The 22856-nt window shown below is 56.2% G+C and overlaps 2 protein-coding genes and 1 long non-coding RNA gene across 3 annotated transcripts; all 3 read right to left on the bottom strand.

The window, feature by feature from the left end:
• Positions 1 to 55: 55 nt before the first annotated feature.
• NOP53 (NOP53 ribosome biogenesis factor) lies at positions 56 to 13024 on the bottom strand. Its single transcript, XM_050331062.1, has 12 exons — positions 12811 to 13024; positions 12113 to 12177; positions 11918 to 12002; positions 11016 to 11227; positions 10000 to 10076; positions 9363 to 9452; positions 8136 to 8234; positions 7856 to 8026; positions 3388 to 3563; positions 2014 to 2080; positions 243 to 319; positions 56 to 116 (listed from the first exon to the last, which is right to left on the bottom strand). Exons 1-12 carry the CDS (start codon positions 13002 to 13004, stop codon positions 56 to 58), a joined length of 1374 nt encoding a protein of 457 aa, XP_050187019.1. The 5' UTR covers positions 13005 to 13024.
• Positions 13025 to 13741: 717 nt separating this feature from the next.
• On the bottom strand, positions 13742 to 14296 carry LOC126648278 (uncharacterized). Its single transcript, XR_007630777.1, has 2 exons — positions 14204 to 14296; positions 13742 to 14117 (listed from the first exon to the last, which is right to left on the bottom strand). It is a non-coding gene; the product is annotated as an uncharacterized LOC126648278 (long non-coding RNA).
• A 104-nt stretch (positions 14297 to 14400) lies between these two features.
• LOC126648277 (EH domain-containing protein 2-like) lies at positions 14401 to 19974 on the bottom strand (the record flags this gene model as incomplete). Its single annotated transcript, XM_050331064.1, has 8 exons — positions 14401 to 14688; positions 15194 to 16346; positions 17281 to 17448; positions 18708 to 19140; positions 19210 to 19303; positions 19354 to 19461; positions 19612 to 19639; positions 19889 to 19974. Coding segments are annotated over 7 exons (1472 nt in total), but the record flags the coding sequence as incomplete, so codon positions are not given.
• Between the last annotated feature and the right edge of the window lie 2882 nt (positions 19975 to 22856).

Genomic DNA, 22856 nt, shown 5'->3' with positions numbered 1-22856 from the left:
GTTCAGGGGGTCCAGGGAGTGTCCCTACCTTTGGGTGACTCCCCTGCCCCCCCACTCACGTGACTGCCCGGAAGGTTCTTTTTTCCACGTATTTCACCCGGTACCTCCTCTTGAACCTTGGGGCAAAAAACGGGGGTTGGGTCAAAATTCACTCCCTACAAACCCCTGGGGGGGTCCCCATGGATTTTGGGGCGCCCCACCCCCCCAAAAATGACCCCCCATTCCCTTTTTTTGTCACTCACTTGGCCCTTTCTCGGGGCTCGATCAGGTTCCTCCTCTGGAGGCTCTTGAAGCGATCCCGGAGCACGTGCCCTTCAGGCTGGGGGTTTTGGGGGGAATTTCCACGTTTTTGGGGGCATTCCCAAGCTTTTGGGGTGTCCCCGAATTTTTAAAGGGCTCAGAGCCCCCCCTGACCCCCATTTGGGATCTCTGAGCCCCCCCAGGGTGGATCTCTGAAGCAATCCCAGAGCACATGCCCTTCAGGCTGGGGGTTTTGGGGGGAATTCCCAAATTTTCTGGGGCATTCCCAAGTTTTTTAGGGAATTCCCAGGTTTTTTGGGGTGTCCCCGAATTTTTAAAGGGCTCAGAGCCCCCCCTGACCCCCAAATTTGGGGTCTCTGAGCCCCCCCAGGGTGGATCTCTGAAGCGATCCCGGAGCACGTGCCCTTCAGGCTGGGGGTTTTTGGGGGGAATTCACAGCTTTTTGGGGGCATTCCCAAATTTTCTGGGTGCCCAGTTCCTGGGTGTCCCGAATTTTTAGGGCTCAGACCTCCTGACCCCAATTTAGGGTCTCGACCCCAGGTGGTCTCAGGGCATCAGAGCACGGCCCTCAGGCCGGGGGTTTGGAACACAGCTTTGGGGCATTCCCAAATTTTCTGGGGCGTCCCAGGTTTCGGGGTGTCCCGACTTTTGGGGCTCAGAGCCCCCCGACCCCAAATTTGGGACTGACCTCTAGGTGGATCTCTGAAGCGATCCCGGAGCACGTGCCCTTCAGGCTGGGGGTTTTGGGGGGAATTCCCAGCTTTTTGGGGGCATTCCCAAATTTTCTGGGGCATCCCCAAGTTTTCTGGGGTGTCCCCGAATTTTTTAGGGGCTCAGAGACCCCCTGACCCCCAGTTTGGGGGTCCCACCCCCCAACACCCATCGTGTTCCTCCTCTGGAGGCTCTCGAAGCGATCCCGATTTTGGGGAGAATTCCCAGGTTTTCTGGGGAGAATTCCCAGATTTTTGGGGCATTCCCAGATTTTCTAGGGCGTTCCCAAATTTCTAGGGTGTCCCCAGATTTCTAAGGGCCCAGAGCCTCCCAACCCCAGTTTGGGGTCCCACCTCCAACACCCATCGTTGTTCCTCCTCTTGAAGCCATCCTGATTTCGGGAGGAATTCCCAGATTTTTTGGGGGAATTCTCATTTTTTTAAGGCATTCCCAGATTTTTTAGGGTGTCCCCAAATTTCTAAGGATCCCAGAGCCCCCTCAACCCCCAGTTTGGGGGTCCCATCCCCAAAACCCATCGTGTTCCTCCTCTTGAAGCCATCCTGATTTCGGGAGGAATTCCCAGATTTTTTGGGGGAATTCCCATTTTTTTAAGGCATTCCCAGATTTTTTTGGGGTATCCCCGAATTTCTCAAGGTGTCAGAGGCCCCCCTGCCCCTCAAATTTGGGGGTCCCACCCCCCAAAACCCATCATGTTCCTCCTCTTGAAGCCATCCCAATTTCGGGGGGAATTCCCACGTTTTTGGGGGGAATTCCCAGATTTTTGAGGGAATTCCCAGTTTTTTTAAGGCATTCCCAGATTTTTTGGGCTATCCCCGAATTTCTAAGGTCTCAGAGCCCCCCCAGCCCCCAGTTTGGGGGTCCCAGCCCCCTCAGCCCCCGGGGTCCCGACCCCGAGCCGGGTCCCCGGGACCCCAAAATCCTTCACATTCCCGGGCTGGGGAATTCTGGGAGCGCAAGGATGAGGCTCATCACGGGGGGCTGCCACCCAAAACCGGGGGGTTTCACCCCAAAAACACCCACCCTGAGGCTCCTCAGGGACTCGGGGAGCTCCTGGCTCAGCTGCACCTCCGGCCCGGCATCCTCGTACCTGGGAGGGGGACAAAAAAACAACCCCAAATTGGCTTTTTTGGCCCCAAAATCGGCTTTTCTTGCCCCAAAATTGTTTTTTTTTCCCCAAAATTGGCTTCTCCCACCCCAAAATTGGCTTTTTTTCGCTCCCAAATCTGCTTTTTTTGCCCCAAAAGTGCCTTTTCTCACCCCAAAATTGTTTTTTCTCACCCCAAAATCCCCCTTTTCCCCCCCAAACCCCCCCTATCCCTCCCCAAAATCCCTTTCTCCCCTCCCCACCGTGTCCTGCCGAGCCTCTTTGGTTCCCGTTCCCGCTGTCTCTGTCGCAGCTCCCGGAGGTTCCCCCTCCAAACCCCCTTTTTCCCCAAAAATCCTTTTCCCCCAAAAATCCCTTTTTCCTCCCCCAACTCCCCTCCCCCAAAAAATTCATTTTTCCTCTCCCCAAAACCCCTTTTTCCCCAAAAACCCTTTTCCCCCCTAAAACTCCTTTTTCCCCCAAAAACCCCTTTTTCCCCCAAAACTCCTTTTTCCCCAAAACCCCCTTTTTCCCCAAAACTCCCCTTTTTCCCCAAAACCCCTTTTTCCCCAAAGCCCTTTTTCCCCTTTCCCTCCCCACCGTGTCCTGCCGAGCCTCTTTGGTTCCCGTTCCTGCTGTCTCCGTCGCAGCTCCCAGAGGTTCCCCCTCCAAACCCCCTTTTTCCCCAAAATCCCTTTTTCCCCCAAAAATCCCTTTTTCCCCAACGCCCCAAAACTCCCTTTTTCCCTCCCCAAAACTCCTTTATTCCCCAAAAACTCCTTTTTCCCCAAACCCCTTTTCCCCAAAAACCCCCTTTTTCCCCCAAAACCCCTTTTTCCCCAAAAACCCCTTTTTCCCCCCAAAAACCCCTTTTTCCCCAAAACCCTTTTTCCCCCAAAACCTTTTTCCCCCAAAACCCCTTTTTCCCCAAAAACTCCCTTTTTCCCCCCAAAACTCCCTTTTTCCCCAAAAACCCCTTTTTTCCCAAACTCCTTTTTTTTTCTCCCCTCCCCACCGTGTCCTGCCGAGCCTCTTTGGTTCCCTGCCTCGCTGTCTCCGTCGCAGCTCCCGGAGGTTCCCCCTCCAAACCCCGCCTTTTTTCTCCAAAAATCCCTTTTCCCTCCCCAAACGCCCCCCAAAAACCTCTTTTTCCCCTCCCCAAAACCCCTTTTTCCCCAAAAACTCCCTTTTTCCCCCAAAACTCCTTTTTCCCCCCAAAACCCCTTTTTCCCCAAAAACTCCCTTTTTCCCCTAAAATCCCCCCTTTTTTTCCCAAAAAAACCCTTTTTTCCCCCTTTCCCCCTCCCCACCGTGTCCTGCCGAGCCTCTTTGGTTCCCGTTCCCGCTGTTTCTGTCGCAGCTCCCGGAGGTTCCTGCGGAGCCGGAGCCGCTCCTGGCGCTGCCTCAGGAGCCTCCGCAGGGAGCGCAGCTGGAACAGCCCCTGCAGCCGCTGCGTGGCCAGACGGGATCCTGCCTGGAGCTGCCTCTGTGGAATTCCCATGGATCAATCCCCAGGGATCAAATCCCAATGGATCAATCCCCAGGGATCCACCCCCATCCCTGACCCAGAACAGCCCCTGCAGCCGCTGCGTGGCCAGACGGGATCCTGCCTGGAGCTGTCTCTGTGGGGATTCCAGGGAATATCCCAATGGATCCATCCCAATGGATTAAATCCCCATGGATTAAATCCCAATGGATCCATCCCCACGGATCAAATTCCAATGGATCAAATCCCCATGGATCAATCCCCATGGATCCACCCCCATCCCTGACCCAGAACAGCCCCTGCAGCCGCTGCGTGGCCAGACGGGATCCTGCCTGGAGCTGCCTCTGTGGGAATAATGGATCAAATTCCAATGGATCCATCTCCATGGATCAAATCCCCATGGATCAAATCCCCATGGATCCATCCCAATGGATCAATCCCCATCCCTGACCCAGAACAGCCCCTGCAGCCGCTGCGTGGCCAGCCGGGATCCTGCCTGGAGCTGCCTCTGTGGGGATTCCAGGGAATATCCCAATGGATCCATCCCCAATGGATCAAATCCCAATGGATCAATCCCCATGGATCCATCCCAATGGATCAATCCCCATCCCTGACCCAGAACAGCCCCTGCAGCCGCTGCGTGGCCAGACGGGATCCTGCCTGGAGCTGCCTCTGTGGGGATTCCAGGGAATATCCCAATGGATCCATCCCCATGGATCAACCCCCACGGATCCATCCCCATCCCTGACCCAGAACAGCCCCTGCAGCCGCTGCGTGGCCAGACGGGAGCACACCTGGAGCTGCCTCTGTGGGAATAATGGATCAAATCCCAATGGATCCATCCCCAGGGATTAAATCCCAATGGATCAATCCCCATCCCTGACCCAGCACAGCCCCTGCAGCCGCTGCGTGGCCAGCGCGGGATCTCTGCCTGGAGCTGCCTCTGTGGGGATTCAGGGATATCCAATGGATCAAATCTCCAATGGATCCATCCCCGATCCCATCCTGACCCAGCACAGCCCCTGCAGCCGCTGCGTGGCCAGCCGGGATCCTGCCTGGAGCTGCCTCTGTGGAATTCCCATGGATCAAATCCCAATGGATCCATCCCCACGGATTAAATCCCAATGGATCAACCCCCATGGATCCATCCCCATGGATCCATCCCCATCCCTGACCCAGAACAGCCCCTGCAGCCGCTGCGTGGCCAGCCGGGATCCTGCCTGGAGCTGCCTCTGTGGAGATTCCAGGGAATATCCCAATGGATCAATCCCCATGGATTAAATCCCAATGGATCAAATCCCAATGAATCAACCCCCATGGATCCATCCCCATCCCTGACCCAGAACAGCCCCTGCAGCCGCTGCGTGGCCAGCCGGGATCCTGCTCGGAGCTGCCTCTGTGGAATTACCATGGATCAATCCCCAGGGATCAAATTCCAATGGATCAAATCCCAATGAATCAATCCCCACGGATCCACCCCCATCCCTGACCCAGAACAGCCCCTGCAGCGGCTGGTGGCCAGACGGGATCCTGCTCTGGAGCTGTCTCTGTGGAAATTCCAGGAATATCCCAATGGATCCATCTCCATGGATTAAATCCCAATGGATCAAATCCCATGGATCAAATCCCAATGGATCAATCCCCATGGATTAAATCACCATGGACCCATCCCCATCCCTGACCCAGAACAGCCCCTGCAGCCGCTGCGTGGCCAGCCGGGATCCTGCCTGGAGCTGCCTCTGTGGGAATAATGGATCAAATCCCAATGGATCAAATCCCAATGGATCAAATCCCAATGGATCATCCCCATCCCTGACCCAGAACAGCCCCTGCAGCCGCTGCGTGGCCAGCCGGGATCCTGCCTGGAGCTGCCTCTGTGGAATTCCCATGGATCAACCCCCAGGGATCAACCCCCATGGATCAATCCCATCAATCCCAATGGATCCATCCCAATGGATCCACCCCCATCCCTGACCCAGAACAGCCCCTGCAGCCGCTGCGTGGCCAGCCGGGATCCTGCCTGGAGCTGTCTCTGTGGGAATAATGGATCAAATTCCAATGGATCCATCCCCATGGATCAAATCCCAATGGATCAATCCCATCCCTGACCCAGAGCAGCCCCTGCAGCCGCTGCGTGGCCAGCCGGGATCCTGCCTGGAGCTGCCTCTGTGGGAATAATGGATCAAATTCCCATGGATCAAATCCCAATGGACCAAATCCCAATGGATCCATCCCATCCCTGACCCAGAACAGCCCCTGCAGCCGCTGCGTGGCCAGCCGGGATCCTGCCTGGAGCTGCCTCTGTGGAATTCCCATGGATCAATCCCCATGGATCAAATCCCAATGGATCAATCCCCATGGATCCACCCCCATGGATCAATCCCATCCTGATCCCCATGGATCCATCCCCATGGATCCATCCCCATCCCTGACCCAGAACAGCCCCTGCAGCCGCTGCGTGGCCAGACGGGATCCCACCCGGAGCTGCCTCTGTGGAATTCCCATGGATCAAATCCCAATGGACCAAATCCCAATGGATCAATCCCCATGGATCCATCCCCATCCCTGACCCAGAACAGCCCCTGCAGCCGCTGCGTGGCCAGCCGGGAGCCTGCCTGGAGCTGCCTCTGTGGAATTCCCATGGATCAAATTCCAATGGATCAAATCCCAATGGATCAAATCCCAATGGATCAATCCCCATGGATCAAATCCCAATGGATCAATCCCCATGGATCAATCCCCATGGATCAATCCCCATGGATCCATCCCAATGGATCAATCCCCATCCCTGACCCAGCACAGCCCCTGCAGCCGCTGCGTGGCCAGCCGGGATCCTGCCTGGAGCTGCCTCTGTGGAATTCCCATGGATCAAATTCCAATGGATCCATCCCCATGGATCCATCCCCATCCTGATGCCACGGGGTCAATCCCCGTCCCCATCCCAATGGACCAATCCCAGTGGATCAATCCCCATCCCCAACCCGGAGCTGCCTCTGCTGGATTCCAATGGATCCCACAGGGATCAATCCCCATCCTGATCCCGATCCCATTCCCAATCCCACTCCAACCCCACAGGGATCAATCCCCATCCTGATCCCATTCCCATTCCCAATCCCACTCCAGCCCCACAGGGATCAATCCCCATCCCAATCCCATTCCCAATCCCATTCCCATTCCTGATCCCACTCCAGCCCCACAGGGATCAATCCCCATCCTGACCCAAATCCCAATCCCATTCCTGATCCCCCTCCAACCCCACAGGGATCAGTGCCCATCCTGATCCCAATCCCATTCCCATTCCTGATTCCACTCCAGCCCCACAGAGATCAATCCCCATCCTGATCCCAATCCCATTCCCATTCCTGATCCCACTCCAACCCCACAGGGATCAATCCCCATCCTGATCCTGATCCTGATCCCAATCCCATTCCTGATCCCACTCCCAATCCCAATCCCATTCCTGATCCCACTCCAACCCCACAGGGATCAATCCCCATCCTGATCCCAATCCCATTCCCATTCCCGATCCCATTCCAACCCCACAAGGATCAATCCCCATCCTGATCCTGATCCCAATCCCATTCCTGATTCCACTCCAACCCCACAGGGATCAATCCCCATCCTGATCCCAATCCCATTCCTGATCCCACTCCAACCCCACAGGGATCAATCCCCATCCTGATCCCAATCCCAATCCCATTCCAACCCCACAGGGATCAATCCCCATCCTGATCCCAATCCCATTCCCATTCCCATTCCTGATCCCACTCCAACCCCACAGGGATCAATCCCCATCCTGATCCCAATCCCATTCCCATTCCCATTCCTGATCACTCCAACCCCACAGGGATCAATCCCCATCCTGATCCCAATCCCATTTCTGATCCCACTCCAACCCCACAGGGATCAATCCCATCCTGATCCCAATCCCAATCCCATTCCCATTCTCAATCCCACTCCAACCCCACAGGGATCAATCCCCATCCTGATCCCAATCCCATTCCCATTCCCAATCCCACTCCAACCCCACAGGGATCAATCCCCATCCCAATCCCAATCCCATTCCTGATCCCACTCCAACCCCACAGGGATCAATGCCCATCCTGATCCCATTCCCATTCCCAATCCCACTCCAACCCCACAAGGATCAATCCCCATCCTGATCCCAATCCCATTCCCATTCCCACTCCAATCCTGCTCCCAATTCCCACTCCCACCCCTCTCCCCTCCAATCCCACCCCCCATTCCCAATCCCACCCCCATTCCCATTCCCATTCCCGCTCCCCCCTCACCTTCTGCTTCTCCTCCCTCTCCTTCCGTCGCTGTTTCTCCGTTTTCCTTCCCGGCTGTTCCCGTTTTTTGGGCGGCTCCTCCTTCCCATTCCCATTCCCGTCCTCTTCATCCTCCTCTTCCTCCTCCTCCTCCTCCAGGAGCCCCTCCAGCTGCTCCTGCAGCTTCGACTCCTGCGGAATTCCCGGAATTCCTGGTTTTCCTCTTGGAATTCCCGGTTTTCCTCTTGGAATTCCCGGTTTTCCCGCCGGAATTCCCGGTTTTCCGGGTGTTCTTTCCCACCTGCGTGGCGGGTTCCTCGTGGACCTTCAGCCTCCTCTCCACCTTCTCCTCCTCCCTCCTCCTCCTCGTCTCCACCTCCAGCGCCCGACGCAGCAGAGCCTGCGAAAAAAAAAAGGGGAGAATCCCAAAAATCCCGACTGGGAACACTTCAAATCCCAACTGGGAACACCCCAGTCCCAACTGGAATCCGTAAATCCCAACCAGAATCCTTAAATCGCCCCAGGAATCGCCCAAATCCCACCAGGAATCCCTAAATCGCCCCAGGAATCCCCAAATTCCAACAGGGATCACCCCAAATCCCACCAGGAATCCCCAAATCCCACCAGGAATCCCCAAATTCCAACAGGGATCACCCCAAATCCCACCAGGAATCCCCAAATTCCAACTGGGATCACCCCAAATCCCACCAGGAATCCCCAAATTCCAACTGGGAACATCCCAAATCCCATCAGGAATCCCTAAACTGCACCACAAATCACCCCCATCCCTACTGGAATCACCCCAAATTCCAACTGGGATCCCTAAATCCCATCTGGGAACGTCCAAATCTTCACTGGGAATCCCTAAATTGCACCTGGAATTCCCCAAATCCCACCCAGGAATCACCCAAATCCCACCTGGGAACCCCCAAATTCCAACTGGGAACCCCCAAATCCCAACTGGGAATCCCCAAATTCCAGCTGGAATCACCCAAATTCCACCGGGAATTCCTGAATCTCTTCTAGACCCCCCAAACCCCCTCTGGAACCCCCCAAAAAATGCCCAGGACCCCCCAAAGCACCCCCAGGACCCCCCAAACCCCCTCTGGGACCCCCCAAAATGCCCAGGACACCCCAAAGCACCCCAGGACCCCCAAATGCCCTCTGAGCACCCCCTGGACCCCCAAAAATGCCCAGGATCCCCCAAAGCAACCCCAGGACCCCCAAGCCCCCTCAGAGCCCCTTCCAAGCACCCCAGGACCCCCAAACACCCTCAGAGCCCCCAGGACCCCCAAAAATGCCCAAGACCCCCAAAGCACCCCCAGGACCCCCAAAGCAACCCCAGGACCCCCAAGCGCCCTCAGAGCCCCCAGGAGCCCCCAAAAATGCCCAGGACCCCCAGAGCACCCCCAGGACCCCCAAATCCCCTCTGGGACCCCAGATCCCCTCTGGGACCCCCAAAGCCCCCAGGACCCCCAAAGCCCTCTGAGGCCCCCAAGAGCCCCAGAAATGCCCAAGACCCCCAAACCTGGTGCTCCTGGAAGGGGGTTGTAAAGCCCCCGGGCCGATGACCTCGATGGGGGGAGGGCGGAGGCTTCGTCTGCAGCCGGGGGCCTCTGGAGAAATTGGGGGGAGGAACCCCAAAATGAGACCCCCACCCTTGGGAGGTCTCAGAGGGATTTGGGGGTGAGTGGGACAATTCAGGGGCGGTTTGGGGGTGAAGCTCAAAGGGTTTGGGGGGCTCAAAGGGTTTGGGGGTCTGAGAGTCCAGGGGAGGTTTGGGGGTCTCAGATCTGGAGAGCTCAGGGGATGTTTTGGGGGTCTCAGAGATGATTTAGGGGGTCCCAGGGGTGTTTGGGCGGTTCGGAGGTTTTGGGGCTCAAGGATGTTTTGGGGGTCCCAGGGTGTTTTTGGGCGGTTCAGGGGTTTTTGGGGGGCTCAGGGATGTTTTGGGGGTCCCAGAGGGGGTCTTGGGGGGGCTCAGAGGGATCTTGGGGGTGGTTTGAGGGGGCTTTTGGGGTCCTGGGAGTGGAGATGTTTTTGGAGAGCTCAGGGATGTTTGGGGGGGGCTTAGGGATGATTTGGGGGTCCCAGGGGTTTGGGGTCCCAGGGGGTTGAGAGGTCAGAGGGTCCCCAAACCCCCTGGATCCCCCCAAAATTCTCACCTGCACCGGCAGCTTCTTGGTCTGCTGGAGGTACCAACGGTCCTGCCCCTCAGGGGGTCTGGGGAGCCCCAAAAATGCTTTTAGGGGCTCCAAAACCAGAGACCCCCTGAACACCCAAAGAGCCCCTGGGCCCTAAATTAACCCCACCTAAAACGGACTTTGCTCCACCTAAAAACTGGCCTGGAACCCCAAAAAGAGCTCTTGGTATGCCCCAAAATCGACCCCCTACCCCATAAATTGACCCCAACCCCCCAAAAAAATCACCCCCAAAATGCTTCAGAATCATCCCAAGCCCCCCCCCAAAATCACCCCAAACCCCAAAATCACTCAAATCACCCCCAAACTGCTCCAAAATCACCCCAACTCCCCAAAAAATCATCCCCAAGCCCACCCAAAAATCACTCCCCAACCCCCAAAAATCACCCGATCCTCCCCAAAATCACTTTAATCCTCCCCAAAAATCCACCCAAATCGCCATCAGGCCCCATCAAATCCTCAGACCCCAAATCATCAGATCACCCCCAAACTGTCCCAAGATCACCCCAGCCACCAAAAATCACTTAAAGCCTTCCCAAGAATCACTCCCAAGACCCCCAGAAAATCACCAAATCCTCCCCAAAGATCATCCTAAGCCCCTCAGAAATCATCTGAAACTCCCCAAGAATCACCGTCATCCTCCCCAAAATCACCCTAGATCGCCCCCAATCCTCCATCAGATCGCCCAAACCACCAGATCCTCCAAATCACCCCCAAGCTGCTCCAAAATCACTCGACCCCAATCACTCCCCGAAAATCATCCCAATCCCCCAGAAATCATCCCGATCCTCCCCAAAATCACCCCAAGCCCCCAAAAATCACCTCAAGCCCCCCAAAAATCACCCCAATCCTCCCCAAAATCACCCCAAGACCCCCAAAATCACCCAAATCATCCCCAAATCGCCCCAACCCCCAAATCCTGCAGCCCCCAAATCCCCATAGCTCACTCCAACCCCCCAAATCCCCCCCCAAATCCTCACCCTGCTCCCCCCAGATGTCGTAGAAGTCCCTGTGGGGGTCTGAGCGCCCCAGCTCGGGGGGTTTTTGGGGGGTTTCTGGGGGTGCCCCCCGGGCCAGGCGTGCCCGGAGCCGCCGCTCCCCCCGCGGCAAAATCCCCTTTTCCGCTTTTTTCGCCCAAAATTCCCGGCGTTTCTTCTCCTTCCGCCCGTTCGGGGTCTGGTGGGCGCAGATGCTGCACAAAAAAGGGGGGGACACCCCAAAAATCAGCCCCTAAATCGACCCCCAGACTCATTTTGGGGGGATTGGAACCCAAAATTCCCCCACAGGATCATTTTTTTGGGGAGTTTGGATCCCTAAATCCCCCCTAAACTCTCTTTTTTGGGGAATTGGAAGCCAAACCCCCCCCCCTCAGGTTCATTTTTTGGGGAATTGGAACCCAAAATCCCCCCCAGGTTCATTTTTTGGAGAATTTGAACCCAAACTCTCCCCCCTAAACTTTCTTTTTTTGGGGATTTAAGCCCAAAATTCCCCCCACAGGTTCATTTTTTGGGGAATTGGAACCCAAAATTCCCCCTACAGGTTCATTTTTTTGGGGAGTTTGAACCCCTTAATCCCCCCTAAACTCTCTTTTTTGGGGGATTTGAATCCAAAATCACCCCCCCCCCAAGTTCATTTTTTGGGGAATTGGAATCCAAAGTCTCTCCACAGACTCATTTTTGGGGGGTTTGAACCCCCAAATCCCCCCCAGACTCACTTTTTGAGGGGACTTGAACCCAAAATCCCCCCCAAACTCTCTTTTTAGGGGCACTTGAGCCCCAAAAATCACTCCTAAATTCACTTTTTGGGGAGTTTTAAATTCCAAATGCTCCCTGAACTCTTTTTTTAGGGGAAGTGGAACCCAAAATCCCCCCTCCAGACTCACTTTTTGGGGGGGGGCACCTTGGAGAGGGGCTGCAGAACGAGGTCCACGTGAAGGGGCTTCTCTGGGGGCTTCCTGAGCCGTCGACCTTGTGTGGGGAGGGGGAATCAGAGCATTTAGAGACCCCCAAAATCCTCAGTGGGAGTGTTAAAATTTGGGGGGTTCCCCCACAAAAAACAAAGCCAAAAATAAACTCACTTTTGGGGGCATTTCCCGTGTCCAGAAAGAAAAGCCCCTCATTGGGTTGCTCTGAAATCAGACCCCTGAAAAGAGAACCCCCCTTTAAAATTAGGGATCTCCCTCCTCAAAATTGGGGACCCCCTGAACCTCAAGGAGCCTCTTCCCCTAAATTTGGGGTCCCTTCAAAAAATTAGAGACTTCCCCCTAATCCCACCCAGGATCCCCCAAACCCCCTTTGGGATCCCATAAAACCAAACAAACTCCCTCAGGACCCCCCTAAATCCCCTCATGACACCTCCAAACCCCCTCTAGGACCCCCAAACCCCTTCAGGACCCCCCAAACCCCTTCTGGGACCCCCTAAACCCCTTCTGGGACCCCCTAAACCCCTTTGGGACCCCCCAAACCCCCTCTAGGACCCACCCCAAACCCCTTCTAGGACCCCCAAACCCTTCTAGGACCCCTAAATCCCTTTGGGACCCCCAAAACCCCCTGGGATGCCCCAAACTCCCTCAGAACCCCCCCAAATCCCCTCATGACACCCCTAAGCCCCCTCTGGGATCCCCGATACCCCTTCACGACCGTCCTCAACTTTCCTCTGAGACCCTCCCCAAAGTCCCCACGACCCCTTTAAACCCGCTCTGGGAACCCCCCTTCCTCCTTAACCCTCCTCAGGACCCCTCAAACCCTCCCCAAAAACCCCCTCCTCCTTCCTCACCCCGCCGCCCGCTCCTGCAGCCCCACGTCCTCGAGGAAATCGCCGATCTCGCGGCCCAGCCGCGCCTCGGGGCCGCTCCAGCGCTTCCAGCCCTTCTTGCGGTTGCGGGGCCCGCGGTGGCGGCGGCGGGAGGCGGCGGAGGAGCCGCCGCGGGAGCCGGGGCCGAAGGGCAGGAACGACTCGCCCGCCGCCATTTCGTGAGGGGAAAGGGGAGGGGGGGGAAGGAGGCGGAAGTGGCCCTGAGGCGGCTTCCGGCCGGAAAAAGGGCGGGAACTCGCAGGGCGCCGCCATTTTGGGGAGGGCGGTGTCCCAACGGGTCACCAAAGCGGCTCCGAAGTGAGGTAAAACCGCCGCGAGTGGTCCCAAACACTCACTAAAATGATCCCAAAGCCTTAAATGGGATTAATTTTCGCCCAGATGGGCACGAATTCGTTCTCTTTCCCCGCCCCGAGACGCTCGAACAGCGCGGCCGGAAAAGGGCGGGAACGCGCAAGGGGGCCGACATTTTGAGGAGGGAGCGACGCGGCCGCGCCGCCATCTTGGGGAGGGCGGCGCCGAAACGCGCCACAAAACCACCCAGAATTAACCCAAAACTCGCCCAAAATGATATCAAACCTCCCTAAAGTGATCCCCAAAGCGCAGAAGCGGCCCCGAAGCCTCTCCGGCTGCGCTCAAAACACCACGTGGAGGAAGGAACCGGCCTTCTTGAGGAGGTGAGGAGATGTCGTGTCCCCGCCGCCATCTGGGGAAGGTCATTGCCCATCCCCAGCACTGGGGAGCTGTGCCCTAAAACCCCCCAAAATGTGCCTTAAAGCCCCCCAAAATGCGCCCTAAAGCCCCTCAAAATGCGCCCTAAAAAAACTCCAAATGGCCCCTAAAAACCCCCAAAATGTGCCTTTTTCCCACCCCCCCAAAAATCACGACACCCGCCTCAGTCTCACTCTGCCTTTATTAGAGGGGTCCCCGGGGGGTGAAAGGGGGGAATTCCCTGGATTTTGGGGGGTCCCTGGGGGGTCTCTGTGCTTGGTTCGAGGGGGTTCTCTTGGGGTGGTCCCTGTAGGGGGGTGCCTGGTTTTGGGGGGGGGGTGCAAGGTGGTTTTTGGGGCTCCCTGGGGGTGTGTCCTTAATTTTGGGGCAGGGGGTCCCTGGTTTTGGGGGGCAGGAGGTCCCCGATGTGGGGGATTTTTAGGAGATTTTTTTGGGGTCACTCCTTGGACCCTTTTGGCGTCCTCTTGGGTAGATGAAGGGTCCCTGATTTGGGAGATTTTTATGATGATTTTGGGGTCACTCCTTGGACCCCTTTGTGCCTCCTCATGGATAGACGAGGGTGATTTTGGGGAGATTTCTGGATGGATTTTTGGATTTTGGGGTCACTCCTTGGACCCCTTTGTACCTCCTCAGGGATAGACGAGGGTGATTTTGGGGAGATTTCTGGATGGATTTTGGGTGGATTTTGGGGTCACTCCTTTGATCCTTTGGGCCTTCTCTTGGATAGATGAGGGGTCCCTGATTTGGGGGTTTTTGTCTGGATTTTGGGGTCACTCCTTGGACATTTGGGTTTGTCTGATTTGGGTCACTCCTGATCCTTTGGGCCTTCTCTTGGATAGATGAGGGGTCCCCAATTGAGGTGATTTTGGGAGGGTTTTTGTCTGGATTTTGGGGTCACTCCTTTGATCCCTTTGGGCCTCCTCTTGGATAGATGAGGGGTCCCCAATTGAGGTGATTTTAGGAGGGTTTTTATCTGGATTTTGGGGTCACTCTTTAGACCCTTCGTGCCTCCTCTTGGACAGATGAGGGGTCCCTGATATGGGTAATTTCTGGGGAGATTTCTGGGTGGATTTGGGGTGATTTTGGGGTCACTCCTTAGACCCCTCGTGCCTCCTCTTGGACAGACAAGGGGTCCCTGATTTGGGCAATTTTCTGGATGGATTTTGGGAGGGTTTTGTCTGGATTTTGAGGTCGCTCCTTGGACCCCTCGTGCCTCCTCTTGGATAGACGAGGGGTCCCTGATTTGGGCAGTTTCTGGGGGGATTTCTGGATGGATTTCTAGCTGAATTTTGGGCTCACTCCTTGGAGCCCTTGCCCCTCCTCTTGGACAGACAAGGGGTCCCCGACTTAGGTGATTTTGGGAGGATTTTTATTTGGATTTTGGAGTCACTCCTTAGACCCCTCGTGCCTCCTCTTGGATAGATGAGAGGTCCCTGATTTGGGCAGTTTCTGGGGAGATTTCTTGATGGATTTCTAGATGAATTTTAGGCTCACTCCTTAGACCCCTCGTGCCTCCTCTTGGATAGATGAGAGGTCCCTGATTTGGGCAGTTTCTGGGGAGATTTCTTGATGGATTTCTAGATGAATTTTAGGCTCCTCCTTAGACCCCTCGTACCTCCTCTTGGATAGATGAGAGGTCCCTGATTTGGGCAGTTTCTGGGGAGATTTCTTGATGGATTTCTAGATGAATTTTAGGCTCACTCCTTAGACCCCTCGTGCCTCCTCTTGGACAGACAAGAGATCCCTGATTTGGGCAGTTTCTGGGGAGATTTCTTGATGGATTTCTAGATGAATTTTAGGCTCACTCCTTAGACCCCTCGTACCTCCTCTTGGATAGATGAGAGGTCCCTGATTTGGGCAGTTTCTGGGGAGATTTCTTGATGGATTTCTAGCTGAATTTTGGGCTCACTCCTTGTACCCCTCGTGCCTCCTCTTGGATAGATGAGAGGTCCCTGATTTGGGCAGTTTCTGGGGAGATTTCTGGATGGCTTTGGGGTGATTTTGGGCTCACTCCTTAGACCCCTCGTGCCTCCTCTTGGACAGACGAGGGGTCCCTGATTTGGGCAGTTTCTGGGGAGATCTCTGGACGGCTTTGGGGTGATTTTGGGCTCACTCCTTGGACCCCTCGTGCCTCCTCTTGGACAGACGAGGGGTCCCTGATTTGGGCAATTTCTGGAGAGATTTCTGGACGGCTTTCTAGCTGAATTTCGGGCTCACTCCTTGCATCCCTTGTCCCTCCTCTTGGAGGGCGGCACGAGCCTGGGGGGCAGATCAGCGGGCAGCCCCCTCCCCCTGAGCTTGGCCCCGATGAGGTGGCCGGCCAGGGCGAACTCCTCGTGGTCGAGCATCCCATCCCCATCGACGTCGCTGAGCTGCCAGATGCGGCCCAGCACCGAGCTGGGCAGGTTGCTGCTCACCATCCAGCCCTTGGCACGGCGCCCGCTCAGCTTGCCGTCGCTGGGGGCCAGCCCGTAGAAGATCTCGTCGTATTTGGCCTTGTCCTTCGTCACCACCCACTCCTCATCGTCATCATCGTCGTCGTTATCGTCGTTTTCCTCGTCGTCGTCGTCGCTGTCGCTGAGGGTGGAGAAGGGCCCCGACTCGTCCCCGTCCAGGACCCCTCCCCGCACGCCCGGGGGTCCCTCGGGGGGTGCCCCCAGCAGGGGGGACAGGGCGGGCAGGTCCCGGCTCAGCAGCTCGTCCAGCCCTTCCAGGAGCCGCCGCTTCAGGGGGGGCAGCCGGGACAGGTCCTGGCTCAGCAGCTGCTCCTGGGGGGGACAGGGGGGCAACGTTGGGGGGCTGCAGATCACTGCAGGTCACAGCAGATCGCTGCAGATCTCAGAAGATCTCAGCAGGTCACTGCAGATCACTGCAGGTCTCAGCAGATCCCACTGGATCCCAGAAGTCTGGGGTGTCAGGGTGCCTCCAGATCCCACTGGATCCCAGCAAAGGGGGGGGCAAGGTGGCTCCAGGTCCCTCCAGATCCAGTGATATCACACAGGATCCCATCAGATCCCACTGGATCCCAGCAATATGGGGGGCAGGGGGTTCCAGATTCCAGTGGATCCCAACAGTCTGGGGGCTCAGGGTGCTTCCAGATCCCAACAGATCCCATGGGGTCCCAGCAATGTGTGTGGGGTAGGGGGTTCCTGTCACAACAGATCCCACTGGATCCCAACAATCTGGGGGTCAGGGTGTCTCCGGATCCCACTGGATCTACTGATGTCCCACCAGATCCCACTGGATCCCAGCGATCAGGGGTCAGGGTGGCCCCAGTTCCCACCACATCCAGTGATATCACACAGGATCCCATCAGATCCCACAGGATCCCAGCAGGTTTGTGGTCAAGGCACCTCCAGATCCCACGGGATCCCAGCAATGGGGGGGGATCAGGGGGCTCCAGATCCCACTGGATCCCAGCAGGTTTTATGTCAGGGTGACTCCAGATCCCTCCAAATCCCACTGGATCCCAACAGTCTGGGGGGATCAGGGTGCCCCCAGATCCCACTGGATCCAGTTATGTCCCACCAGTTCCCACTGGATCCCAACAATCGGGGGGGGGGTCAGGGTGCCTCCAGATCCCAGCAGATCCCACTGGATCCCAAAAGCCTGGGGGGTCAAGGTGCCTCCAGATTCCACCAGCCCCAGTTACATCCCCCAAATCCCCCCAGATCCCCTCAGATCCCCCCCCCAACCCCCCACCTGGAGTCGGGCGCAGTCCGGGAGGTCCCCGGGCGGGATCTGCTGCTCCCTCTGGATCTGGGCCAGGAGCGCCGGGAGCCTCCGGATCAGCCTCTTGCGGCGGCCGCCGACGCCCCCCAGGAGTGTTGGCACCTCCTGGCGCAGCCGGGACAGCAGCAGGGCGTGCACCTGGGGTGCACAGGGGATCACCAAGGGGATCCCCCCGATTCCTAAATGATCCCAGGATCACCCCCAAATCCCTGGGGAACTCCAGGGGATCCCCCTGACCTCCCCCCAGAGTGCCAGCACCTCCTGGCGCAGCCGGGACAGCAGCAGGGCGTGCACCTGGGATGCTACAGGAGATCACCAAGGATCCCCTGATTCCTAAATGATCCCAGGATCACCCCCAAATCCCTGGGGAACTCCAGGGGATCCCCCTGACCTCCCCCCAGCAGCGTGGGCACCTCCTGGCGCAGCCGGGACAGCAGCAGGGCGTGCACCTGGGGGGCACAGGAGGATCCCCCCGATTCCTAAATGATCCCAGGATCACCCCCAATCCCTGGGGAACTCCAGGGGATCCCCCTGACCTCCCCCCAGGAGTGTGGGCACCTCCTGGCGCAGCCGGGACAGCAGCAGGGCGTGAACCTGGGGGGCACAGGGGGATCATCTGATTCCTAAATGATCCCAGGATCACCCCCAATCCCTGGGGAACTCCAGGGGATCCCCCGGATCCATGGGAAGCTCCAAGAGATCCCAGGATCCCCCTGTTCCCTGGGGAATTCCAAGGGATCCCCTCCATCCATGGGCAACCCCCAGTGGATCTCCCAACCCCTGGGGAGCTCCAGTGGATCCCCCAACTCCTGGGAAGCTCCAGTGGATCCCCCAGTCCCTGAGGAACTCCAGTGGATCCCCCAACCCTTGGGAAGCTCCAGTGGATCCCCCAATCCATGGGAAGCTCTGAGTGGTTTTGGAACCCCTGGGAAGCTCCAGTGGATCCCCCAACCCCTGGGAAGCTCCAGTGGATCCCCCAAGCCCCAGGAAGCTCTGAGTGGTTTGGGGATCCTCCCAGTTCCCTGGGGAACCTCCAGTGGATCCCCCCAACCCCTGGGAAGCTCTGAGTGGTTTGGGGACCCCCCCAAACCCCCAATGACCCCATTTCCCCCTCACCCTGACTTGTCTGGCCCTCTTGACCACCTCGTTGACCTTCCTGCGGCCTCTCCTGGATCTCCTGAACCCCCCAACCCCCGGGGCAGGCCCAAGACCCCCTCAAACCCCAAATGACCCCCCCAAACCCCTCACCCTGACTTGTCTGGCCCTCTTGACCACCTCATTGACCTTCCTGCGGCCTCTCCTGGATCTCCTGAACCCCCCAACCCCTGGGGCAGCCCCCAGTGACCCCAGGACCCCCAAACCCCAAGAATCCCCCAGTGACCCCATTTCCCCCTCACCCTGACTTGTCTGGCCCTCTTGACCACCTCGTTGACCTTCCTGTGGGCGGCCTGGGCAGGCAGGGCCCGGATCTCTCGGAGCAGCTCCCGCTCCTCCCTCTCCAGGAGCCTCCTCATGGCCGGGTGGGGCAGCGGGCGGGCCCCGAACGCCCCCAGGAACACCCTGGGCACCTCGGGGGCCCCCAGGGCCCTGCCCAGCGCCCAGAGCAGGGCCCCATAAACCCTGAGCAGCCGCTGGGGCTCCTCCAGAGCGTCCGCCTTGCTCAGCACCACCCGCAGCTTCTCCTCGTGGCCCCGCAGCGCGCCCAGCGCCGACAACAGCTCGGCCGGCACCGCCGCCAGGCTGCGGGCATCGAACAGCAAGAGGATGAGAGAGGCTCGTTCAGCAAACCAGCGCAGCACACCCGGGAAATCATAGCCTGGAGAGAGAAAAACCAGTGAAAATTGGGTTAAAATTGGTTAAAAATGGTTAAAATGGGGTCAGGAACATCCAGATCCCAACCCTGGCACCGCCGCCAGGCTGCGGGCATCGAAGAGAAGGAGGATGAGAGAGGCTCGTTCAGCGAACCAGCGCAGCACACCCGGGAAATCATAGCCTGGAAACAGTGAAAAATGGGTTAAAATTGGGTAAAATGGGGTCAGGAACATCCAGATCCCAACCCCGGCACCGCCGCCAGGCTGCGGGCATCGAACAGCAGGAGCACCAGGGAGGCTCGTTCTGCGAACCAGCGCAGCACACCCGGGAAATCATAGCCTGGAATGGGTTAAAACATGGAAAAAATGGTTAAAAATGGGTTAAAAATGGGTAAAATGGGGTCAGGAATGTCCAGATCCCAACCCTGGCACCGCCGCCAGGCTGCGGGCATCGAAGAGAAGGAGGATCAGGGAGGCTCGTTCTGCAAACCAGCGCAGCACACCCGGGAAATCATAGCCTGGAAATGAGAGAAAATGGGTTAAAAATGGGTAAAATGGGGTCAGGAACATCCAGATCCCAACCCTGGCACCGCCGCCAGGCTGCGGGCATCGAACAGCAGGAGGATGAGAGAGGCTCGTTCTGCAAACCAGCGCAGCACACCCGGGAAATCATAGCCTGGAGAGAGAAAAACCAGTGAAAATTGGGTTAAAATGGATTAAAATTGGTTAAAATGGGGTCAGGAATGTCCAGATCCCAACCCCGGCACCGCCGCCAGGCTGCGGGCATCGAACAGCAGGAGGATGAGAGAGGCTCGTTCAGCGAACCAGCGCAGCACACCCGGGAAATCATAGCCTGGAAATGAGAGAAAATGGGTTAAAAATGGTTAAAAATGGGTTAAAAATGGGTAAAATGGGGTCAGGAACGTCCAGATCCCAACCCCGGCACCGCCCCCAGGGTGTGGGCATCGAACAGCAGCAGCACCCCTGGGAAATCATAGCCCAAAACACGGAAAAAATGAGAGAAAATGAAAAAAAATTGGGTTAAAATGGGGGAAAAATGGGTTAAAATTGGGAAAAAATGGGTTAAAAATGGTTATATCGGGATTAGGAATGTCCAGATCCCAACCCTGGCACCGCCCCCAGGGTGTGGGCATCGAACAGCAGCAGCACCCCTGGGAAATCATAGCCCAAAACACGGAAAAAAATGAGAGAAAATGAAAAAAAAAGGGTTAAAATGGGGAAAAAATGGATTAAAATGGGGAAAAATGGGGGTAGGAATATCCAGATCCCAACCCCGGCACCGCCGCCAGGGTGTGGGCATCGAACAGCAGGAACACCCCTAGGAAATCATAGCCTGAAATGGGGAAAAAATGAGAGAAAATGAAAAAAAATGGGTTAAAAATGGGTTAAAAATGGTTAAATTGGGGTCAGGAACATCCAGATCCCAACCCCAGCACTGCCCTCAGGGTGTGGGCATCGAATAACAGGAACACCCCTGGGAAATCATAGCCTGAAATGGAGAAAAAATGAGAGAAAATGAAAATAAATTGGGTTAAAATGGGTTAAAATGGGTAAAAACGGGGGTAGGAACATCCAGGTCCCAACCCTGGCCGTGGGTGTGGAACGGCAGCAGCACCCCTGGGAAATCACAGCCTGGGAGAGGGGAAAAATGGGGAAAAATGGAGGGAAAAATGGGGGAAACAGGTTAAAAACTGAGAAAATAGGGAGAAAATTGGGTTAAAAATGGTTAAAATAGGGTTAGGAACGTCCAGACCCCAAATCCAGCCCTGACCCCAAAATGATCCCGTTCCAGACCCCAAGTCCAGTCCTAATCCCCTTTTTTTTTGGGGGGTGGGGGTGGGGTGGGATTTTGTGAGGATTTTGGGGTGTTTTGGGGAAGATTTGGGGAAGATTTGGGGGATTTTGGGGGTGTTTTGGGGAAGATTTGGGGGGGAATTTCGGAGGATTTTGGGGGTGTTTTGGGGAGGATTTGGGGGGTTTTGGGAGGATTTTGGGGTGTTTTGGGGGGATTTTGGGAGGATTTTGGGAGTGTTTGGGGAGGATTTAGGAGGATTTTGGAGGTTTTGGGGAGGATTTGGGGGATTTAGGGTGTTTGGGGAGATTTGGTGATTAATGGGAGGATTTTGGGGTGTTTTGGGGAGGATTTGGGAGAATTTTGGGGGGTGTTTTGGGGAGGATTTGGGGGGCATTTATGGGAGGATTTTGGGGGTGTTTGGGGAGGATTTGGGGGGCATTTATGGGAGAATTTTGGGGTGTTTGGGGGAGCATTTGGGAGGGATTTTGGGAGGATTTTGGGGTGTTTTAGGGGGGGATTTTTGGAGAATTTTGGGGTGTTTTGGGGAGGATTTGAGGGGTGTTATGGGAGGATTTTGGGGGGATTTATGGGAGGATTTTGGGGTGTTTTGGGGGGGATTTTGGGGGGATTTTGGGAGAACTTTGGGGTGTTTTGGGGAGGATTTGGGGGGCATTTTGGGAGGATTTTGGGGTGTTTTGGGTTTTTTTGGGGGAGGATTTTGTGATTTTTTTTGGGTGTTTTGGGGAGAATTTGGGGGGGATTTATGGGAGGATTTTGGGGTGTTTTCGGTTTTTTTGGGGGAGGATTTTTTTGTTTTTTGGGGTGTTTTGGGGAGGATTTGAGGCTGTGCCTGGGGTGAAGTTTGAGGGGGGTTTAGGCCATTTTTGGGGTGGTTTGAGTTGATTTTGGGTCCCAGCCAAGGATTTTGGGTGGGGAAGGGCGGGGGGAGGGTGGGGCCCCCAGCATTCCTGGGAATTTTGCCAAAATTCCAGGGCCAAAAAATACCCCCTGGGATCCCCCCTTGGACCCTCCCCACCCCAAAAATCTGCCAAAAAAGGGGAGAGGCGGGAATAAAAGGGGGAAAATGGGGAAAAGAAGGGGAAAAATGGGGAAAAGGGGAAAAAGGAGGGAAAAGAGGAAAAATGGGGAAAGAGGAAAAAATGGGGAAAAGAGGAAAAGAGAAAAATGGGGAAAAAGGGGAAAGGGGAAAAGGGAGAAAGGGGAAAAAAGAGGGAGAAAGGGGAGGAAATAGGGAAAAAGGGGGGAAAAGAAGGGGAAAAGGGTAAAAAAAAGGGAAAAAAGGGGGGAAAAGGGGATTAGGGCTGGATTTGGGGTCTGGAATGGGACCCCCCCCCTTTCACCCCAAATTCAACCCCTTCATTTTTTGGGGTCCTCCTGTTTTGGAGTCCCCTGAATTTTTGGGACCTTCACCAAATTCCCTCCCTTCCCCCTTTCCTGTTCCCGATTTTGAGCTCCCTCCTTTCCAGGGTGGGTTTTTTGGGGGGATCCCCCCGGGTTTTTGTCCCCCCCTTTTTGGGGATCCCCCGGGTTTTTGTCCCCCATTTTTGGGGACCCCCTCCCCAGGTATTTTGGGGACCCCCTTTTTACCCCCCAAATTTTTGGATTCCCGATTTTCAGCTCCCTCCTTTTTTTTAGGGGACCCCCCGGGGGTTTTTGGGACCCCCCATTTTTTTGGGGACCTCCCCCCCCATTTTTGGGGGGACCCTCTCCCCCTTCCCCAAGTATTTTGGGGACCCCCTTTTTACCCCCCAAATTTTTGGGTTCCCGATTTTCAGCTCCCTCCTTTTTTTGGGGGGAACCTCCCCCGGGTTTTGGGACCCCAGGGTTTTGGGACCCCCATTTTTTGGGGACCTCCCCATTTTTTGGGGACTCCCCCCTCCCCAGGTATTTTAGGGACC

Source organism: Myiozetetes cayanensis, unplaced genomic scaffold (genome assembly GCF_022539395.1).
Source record: "Myiozetetes cayanensis isolate MyiCay16 unplaced genomic scaffold, myiCay2020 scf473, whole genome shotgun sequence".
In the NCBI taxonomy this organism is placed as follows: domain Eukaryota; kingdom Metazoa; phylum Chordata; class Aves; order Passeriformes; family Tyrannidae; genus Myiozetetes; species Myiozetetes cayanensis.
This window is presented reverse-complemented; position numbering and strand designations above follow the sequence as displayed.